Source organism: Vitis vinifera, chromosome 5, assembly GCF_030704535.1.
Source record: "Vitis vinifera cultivar Pinot Noir 40024 chromosome 5, ASM3070453v1".
In the NCBI taxonomy this organism is placed as follows: Eukaryota; Viridiplantae; Streptophyta; class Magnoliopsida; order Vitales; family Vitaceae; genus Vitis; species Vitis vinifera.
Window position 1 is genome coordinate 3,060,391 of NC_081809.1, and position 8,652 is coordinate 3,069,042.

The following is an 8,652-nucleotide window of genomic DNA, read 5'->3' on the forward strand; positions in this document are numbered from 1 at the left end:
TTTGTAAGCATGTCTCAATAATGAGTTTCTGGAGTGGAGCATGGTCCTATTTCCAGGCTTGCTTTCATGCATGGACTCTCTCATCTCTAGGGAGACTTTTGTGTAATATGTAGTAGCAAGCAAAGCTTATACTTATCCTGCTAGAATGGTCAAAGAAAATAATTAACTTTATCAAATACTGGAGCCACTGAAACTTTTCAAGGTGACCTTTTGGTTAACATTAAAGGAACGCAGTAAGATTTGTTTTCCCCTCTCATAGACCGATATTTGATTACAAGTCTAAGTCTACGGCTCAAAATGAGGCAAGTCTGTCAGGTGACTGCCCAGTTTCCATTGGAAGGTTAAAGAAGGGAGTTATGGCTCAATTCTACCACTGCATACTTATTTTACCTCCATCTCTGTATTATCTGTGCTTACACATTACTACTTATGATAAAATATGACTCATAGACTTATTGGCCAGTTTGGGCCTTGATTTTGGCATATGGCAAAGCACTGGACTTCGATTTGTTAAAGTAGGAGGACACTTCAGGAATAAGCTCATATGCAGCAAGCAGCATGCACTGTTAAATGAAGGGATCTTAGAGCCTAGAGGCTTAGTTGATTGATCTAGATGGAGAATATGACTGATTCACCAAATGAGACAACCCAGTTGATACTTGTCATTGAGAGTTTTAATGCAAAGGGCAAAGACTGAACAATATCTGATGCCATGGGCCATTCAGCAGTTGCATAAGAGCTTAAGCAAGAACATATTTCCTCCATCATCCATGTAAATTTATCTCATCAAACTCACATGAAGATTCAGAAAGAATTCATTTGTATTTTGAGACAACTGGGAAAAAATCATTGTCACAGTGCTCCAACCAACCTCAAGAAGTATAGCCCTGACGACATTCTGGATTGATACACCTGGAAAAACTGACAGCTAGAAGGAAACCCGATATCTTGCAATCAGGAAAGTGTACTATTAATTTCCAGAATTGAATTGCATACAAAAGAAATATTAAATATAAATTATCTGTAAAATTGTAAGATACATTCATAATCAAATTTATCAATTGAAACAAATCACACACCACTGACCAGAGCAAAACCACCAAGACAAGTAAAAACTTCACCTAGAATAAACAAGACAGAAAGTTTTCCAAATCCTCAAATAAAACAAAAACAGTGTGTTACCTTCTATATACAACCATTGTGATCCAAAAGGCAAGCCCATGACAGAGATCAAAGCATCTACCCCATATGCGACATCAACAATCAACACGACAAATATCTGCATATTGAATGCAAAATTCCTTAATGTCTCCTGACACTTACTTCACCTTTTCATCTCCCTTGGCTTCTGGCAAGAGGGCTTTTGGGCTTGGAGATTTCCCAGTGATAGCTTTCTTCACCTTCACAATGGACTGTTTTACTTTCGATATTAAGTTATTTGAATGTTTTTTAACTGAATCATCTTGTTTAGGGGGCTTTGCAGATGTTTTAGAGTCATCACCATTTTTCAAGGTCTCCAAATTTGGAGGATTAGATTTTGCAATTTCGCCATCTGTTTTTGCACTTTCTAAGTTGTCTGCATTGGTTTTTACAGTCTCCTTGGCATCAACTTCAGACAACTTTCCCTCTCCATCTTTATCTTTGTCAGCCTCAACTGAAAGGGGTATATCCTCTTCGACATTCTCCAATTTTTTCACCTCAGCAACCACCTCTACATCTCTAGAAACCTGCTCTCTGTCAATTTCAGCAACTTCTGCAACAAAATTGGAACCATTTCTATCGTCAGTTTTGGCTGTTTCAGTTTGGATAGATTCCTCAACTTTTGTGTTTTTCCCTTCACAGTCTTCAATTTTCACGTTCTTTTTGTCGGCCTCAACTGAAAGGGGTATATCCTCTTCGACATTCTCCAATTTTTTCACCTCAGCAACCTCCTCTACATCTCTAGAAACCTGCTCTCTGTCAATTTCAGCAACTTCTGCAACAAAATTGGAACCATTTCTATCATCAGTTTTGGCTGTTTCAGTTTGGATAGATTCCTCAACTTTTGTGTTTTTCCCTTCACTGTCTTCAATTTTCACGTTCTTTTCTTCCTTCTGTTGTTCAACCTTTGCCGCCACAACAGTTTCATCTTTTGACAACCTTTCGACCACATCACCCCCACCTTCTTCCTTATCTGTAGCTCTGGCAGCAGCCTTTTCTATGACATCAAAAGTGGAAGAATCTCCTTCCTCTTCTTTTGGATCAACCTGAGCTTCCTCATTGGTGGGAACTGAGTTTTCATATGCAACAGGCTCCTGATCTAGACTAGTCTCCTCCTTCAGAGATTCATTGCCCTCACACTTATCAGCCATTGTCCCCTCAGATGTCATTACTTCACCCCCCAAACTTTCGCTGGGCTTGATCTCCTCAGTTTCTCCCTCAACCCCCTTGATAACTTCAGCTCTTTCTCCTGTTTCTCCCTCAACTGTGTTAACTAATCCTGGGCTTTCTGCTATCTTACACTCTGCCTCTGAAAATGCTTCTGGAACTTTTGCTACTTCTAATTCTGATTCTTTGACAGGAATGACTTCCAAGTGCTCCACTAGTTTATCAACTGCCTCAATTGATGAGTCGGGCTCAGCAGTTCCAACTGATGGCTTCTCCTCTGGTTGTTCTATTGCTTCACCTGCAACTTGCTCCTGTTGTTGTGTTTCAACCATTTCAGTGGTCAAGTGTTCGTTTGTAGCCTCTAGTTGTCTTTGAACAGTTGCACCACCTGGTTCTGAAGGAGATAATGATTCTGCATCAACAAAAGAATTTTCTATCGTTTTTACACCAGCTTCAGCGGGAAAATCTACAATGGGGATATTATCAACCTTTTCAACCTCAACAGGATGCTCCTCTAGCGCCTCTCTTTGACTTTCAACCATTTCATCCCCTGGTTTTGAAGCAGATGATGATTCCGGGTCCAGAACAGAATTTTCAACCACTTCTAAACTAGCCTCACAAGGAACATCCACAATAGTGGCATCATCAACCTTTTCAACTACAGTAGGATGCTCCTCTGATAGCCTTTCAGCAGCTACACCAATTGGTTCTGAAGGAGATGATTCTGGTTCCAGAACAGAATTTTCAACCACTTCTAAACTAGCCTCACAAAGAACATCCACAATAGCAGCATCATCAACCTTTTCAACTACAGTAGGATGCTCCTCTGATAGCTTTTCAGCAGCTACACCAATTGGTTCTGAAGGAGATGATTCTGGTTCCAGAACAGAATTTTCAACCACTTCTAAACTAGCTTCACAAGGAACATCCACAATAGTGGCATCATCGACCTTTTCAACTACAGTAGGATGCTCTTCTGATAGCCTTTCAGCAGCTACACCAATTGGTTTTGAAGGAGATGATTCTGGTTCCAGAACAGAATTTTCAACCACTTCTAAACTAGCTTCACAAGGAACATCCACAATAGTGGCATCATCGACCTTTTCAACTACAGTAGGATGCTCTTCTGATAGCCTTTCAGCAGCTACACCAATTGGTTCTGAAGGAGATGATTCTGGTTCCGGAACAGAATTTTCAACCACTTCTAAACTAGCCTCACAAGGAACATCCACAATAGTGGCATCATCAACCTTTTCAACTACAGTAGGATGCTCCTCTGATAGCCTTTCAGCAGCTACAGCAATTGGTTCTGAAGGAGATGATTCTGGTTCCAGAACAGAATTTTCAACCACTTTTGGGCCAGCTTCAACAAGAACATCTGCAACACTGACAACATCAACCTTTTCAACCTCAGTGGTATCCCCCTTTGGGGCCTCCAGTTGTCGTTCAAAATTTTCACCACCTGGTTCTGAAGCAGATGATGGTTCTGGCTCCAGAACAGAATTTTCAACCACTTTTGAACCAGTTTCAGTAGGAATATCCACAATAGGGCCATCATCAACCTTCAGAACATCAACAGAATGCTCCTCTGGTGTCTCACCTGGTTTTGAAGCAGAATCTGATTCTGGGTCCAAAACACTATTTTCAACCACCTTCAGATCAACTTCAGCAGGAACATCCACAAGAGAAGGATTCTCAACTTTTTCAACCACAATACATTTCTCTGGATCCCCTGATTGGGTCTCAACAGCTCCATCACCCATTCCTGAAGCAGACAATGACTCTGGATTCAGAGCACAATTTTCTATCTTTTCAGAATCAGCTTCCACATGAACATCCACAACAGGAGCATCATCAACCTTTTTGACTTCAACCGCTGTAGGAAGCTTAGTTTGCATCCCTGTTGTTTCCTCTAGTTTATTCACAGGAGTCTCTGACCCTGCCAACCCATCTGCATCAAGCTTTTCTTCCTCATCTTTTCCTCCAACTTCCTTTGGCGGATCAACATCCTCCAGTTTGACTGTTTGTGTTTCTTCAAACACCTTCTCCATTGTCTGCCATAATTCACCACCATATTAGCTGCATGTAACATGCAAAAAGAAGCTTCCAGTTCTAATATAAACCATTGATGGGTTTCTTTAGTTGCAGGTTAGTCATATTAAATTAAATTACAACAAGATTAACACAAACATGAAATTAGAAGGGAAGGCATATATAGCTAAGCAAATGGGAAACAGAGCAATGGGGAGGATTCTAAACTCTTTTAAGGGTGTTGATCCCCATCCTATAAACAAATTACAACTCTAATTTGGATGAACAACAAAATCAATGAAAGAAGTGTATACTTGCATGATAGGGTAGGAGTGAAGTGTGAATATTCAGCCAACCATGCAGACAGCGAAATCCTGAAATTTTACTTGAAAAGAGACAAGGGCACTCACTCACATTCATATTGGAGTTGGAGAAATAAAAGATTTCATAAAAAAAACATTGAACTTCTTGTGTCACAACCATGGTAGAAACAGCTGTTAGAACAATTACCAGATCTAATCCTCCTTACCACTAAACATAGCTACAAAAGAATTGGACAAGTAGAGATCTATTAGGTGTTGGGCGTGGGGTTCCAACATTGGCACAAGCCATTAATGCAGGATCTTTCCAAAATCTCAACACAGAAGCAGAACAAGATAATCGTGCCTTTGCAAATATACCCGAAAAATATTCTGTTTAACAATCAAGTTAAGATATAATTCCAAGTACAAAGAACATAATATGTTCTTGTCATTAACTATAAAATAGTCAGGAACTAGCCTCAGCAACAAAAAAGGCATAACTAATACATTCTTTTGAATAATTTTGAATCAAATAAGGTGCCATTTGCAGGCTTCCATTTTTCAATGAGAAGCAAAATCAGGAAAACTTGTGTTTCAGTTGACAGACAAGGCTTCTCATCATTGAGCTATTACCCAAAAAAAATTAAAAGAAATTAGAACCTTGAGCTGAAGGATTATAAATCCAATCATCTCCAGAAGGGCAAAGTCCCAAAACTGTTCTATTACAAGAACAATGGCAACTGGGAACTTTCCAATAAGATCCTGGGGGTTTTATTCCCAAATCCCCATTGAAGCTTAAGCCATACGCATTCCATTTGGACAGAAAAAACCAATCCTAACTGAACCCTTGAAGAATCTGCATTCATCAGGAAACAAAGATACAAAACTAGAGCATTCTCATCATCATAAACTCAAGTTTTCATGGCAAACAATTCGCAGTATTGTCAAACAACTGCAAACAAAAATAAACAGATAAAGAAATGAAACTTGCTCAGTTTTTCCATGGAAGTGAGAGGACAAAATCCTCAACTGGTGACCCTTCAAGAAGACTACACAACAACTTACAAGAGGATTAAGCCCATCAACTTCTCTTGAAAACCAAATAAAACAACCTTAATCCTCAACAAATGGACCTTGTACTCAGCAATGGAGAAAAGGAGCTTACCTTATCAGGGCTGTGATGATCTGACAGAAGAGTCTCAGTAGCCATGGAGATGGGGAATCAAGAGCCTAGAAAAGAATATAGAGATGGGAGGGGAGCAAGAGGATATGCAAAGAATTACGAAGCACAAGAGAGGAAGGTCTGAAAAACTCAAAAAACAAATGTCAGCCCAAATTGGAAAAATGTACAAACATGGATAAAGATGGCCACATGAAATGAGGTGGCGTCTAACTGTCTGCGAGTATCCAAAATGGATGCCAAATTAATTCCCAACGACACACTGAAATAACAAATATCTTCAAAATGGACCACCCTCTCTAATAAAGGTTAAAACATACAGGGAGAGAATATAGCTTTCTATATAAGCTAATTCAAAGCTTTGAAAAATATTGATTAAATAAGAATAACTTTTTTAAGCTTAAACGAGAGGCTTTAACTGTCATAAGTCAATTCAAATAAGAATTTATCAGGCATCTTAACATAAGCTTGGATAACCCTTTTTCCCAGCCCAAAAAAGAAAAAGGGAAAAGGGAAAAGGGAAAAGGAAAAAGGAAAATAACAACTGAGAATATGGCATGCTTTTGAAAAAAAAAAAATAGGCTACAATGCATGATTGTCCACTGATGAATGCATTTGGCTATTCATGGGACAATGTCCCTTGTAGTATTCAATCTGAGTAATTTCTGGGCGCCCCCACCCACCTGCCATGCTTTTTCGAAGCCAAGTCCTTGCTATAAACTTCTATGACTTGACACCACACTCTATCTGTGCTTTATTTTTATTTTTTTCCTTAATAATTTCGGTACAATAAAGGCATGAAGGTATGTTATCTATCCCTTTTCGCTTTGAAAGAAACCATACCCTCCCATATGGGAAAGAGGTTGCCTAAGAGGATTGCGTCCTGCAAAGCACCAAACTTGCCATGGTGGTGCTCTTTGCTGGATGGATGCCTGGAAAGGTGAGCTAATTGGGTGGACAGGATTAGAGTTCTTTTAGTAAACAAATCTTCATCTTTCTGATTCAGTGTCATTTCATTTCTTTTGCGGATTTACCCATCAGCTCATATTTCCCAATAATGGACTTGTCTTATGACACAATCTTCACTCAACAATCCCATAATTCTGTGAAACTGTTTGTCTACTCTTATGACCCATGTACAGTCTTGAAATTTAAGCTAGTTGGATTTGTTTTTTTCCAACAATTTCTTTGACAACAAAAGAAAATGCAGAATAACATCCTAGTGATGATCAAATAATGCTAAAAAAAATTGTAAAATAGGTGAGCAGAAAGCAATGTTAACATAAACAACTATCACTCTCTTTTGGTCGGTGTCTGGTCCATTACTTGAAGGTCAATCTTCAAACCATGAACCAAGTCCATATGTTTGATAAATTCATATGGGGTTAGTTAGTATTAGACTATTAGTTAGTTTATTTTCTAATACCTCTTCCTTAAAAATTGCTTTGCAAACTGAAAACGACCAATATTCTTAAGAACAACATGTGAAGCTCTTGATTGGGCAGCCAGCGAGTAGGCGGATAATAAAGAAAGAAGAGATGTAGATTGTAATTCAGGGTCCATAACCCACTACACATAAATAAAAAGCAAGTTCCAAAAGTTCATGTTGAGAACTAGTCTTGACGAGGAAGAAAGTTGATGGATGAGTTGTGGTGACAGAGGGAGGGATGGGATGTGAGCAGGCACGTTCACTCTGACCCAACACCACGTGAAGGGCCACCTAAGGAAGAAAAGACTCCACGAGTTTTCCACGAGAGCTTTCTTTACAACCACATGTGCTTCACATGTATTTGTGTAATGATTCCGTATTTAATGGTGTCTCCGAATTTTCACTTCTGTGATAGCCAGGTTGGAGTTAGAAAAACAATTCAAGAAATAAAATAAGCGAGTGATTTAAAGGAAAAAAGAAGGAAGGAAGGAATGTGTTAGGTCAGATCTCATCCAGATCATATTGTCCATCCTTGTTTTGGACCTTACCTTCAAGCTGTAGCCTATGCCATGTAGTGTAGTTGTTGTTGCCAACTCCATGGCCGCACCCACATTGGGGGAAAAGGGTTGTCCAAACAGGAGAATTTGGTCACCACCCACCAATGATCAGTCACTCTCGTGGGCTATAGACTAACAGTTTTGTCACCCCTCGACATGCCACTCCCCCCCTGGCTCACTATTCTCACTCTCCCCCCTTCCCTACTGCACTGTTCCCTAGCATCACACATATGCAGCCCATGTGAGATAAATTATCTTCGCATGCTTGTGAATAGTATTCCTCTCGGGTTAAAATTCAGACACTCGAAACATGACCTAATTATTAAATAAATAACACATTATATATAAAATTAAACTTCAAACATGGCACACTTACGATTTAATTAATCTATTAAACTAAATTCATGTTATATAGATCGATTAGAAAACAACTTGTTTATTAAATGAGTTATATAAATAAACTCAAATTTATTCAAATCCGATTACATTCAATACAAACACTTAAAAAACGTGTTGGATTCGGTTTTTCTTGATGAATCATATCAAACTTTATCATAAGTTCATAACTTGAGAGTAACGTTTCATTCATTTTCATTCTTAATACAAGTAGACAAAGGACATGACGCAACTATAATCAAGTATCTTTGTCAATCATTTAGATGGTAATGCGGTTGGCAATTTTAAGTAAGTTTCCAGGAAGCAGGTGACCAGCAGGGTCACAAGACAATAGGCAATTGCAAGGGTTGGACAGTTACATTGTATTATAAATATTGAAAGCGAATGGTT

At 38.9% G+C, this 8,652-nt stretch overlaps 1 protein-coding gene across 1 annotated transcript; it reads right to left on the reverse strand.

Moving 5' to 3' along the window:
• Positions 1–946: 946 nt before the first annotated feature.
• LOC104879229 (uncharacterized) lies at positions 947–6,295 on the reverse strand. Its single transcript, XM_059736774.1, has 2 exons — positions 5,866–6,295; positions 947–4,421 (listed from the first exon to the last, which is right to left on the reverse strand). The coding sequence occupies exons 1-2, from the start codon at positions 5,908–5,910 to the stop codon at positions 1,320–1,322; spliced, it is 3,147 nt and encodes a 1,048-aa protein (XP_059592757.1). The 5' UTR covers positions 5,911–6,295; the 3' UTR covers positions 947–1,319.
• Positions 6,296–8,652: the final 2,357 nt, after the last annotated feature.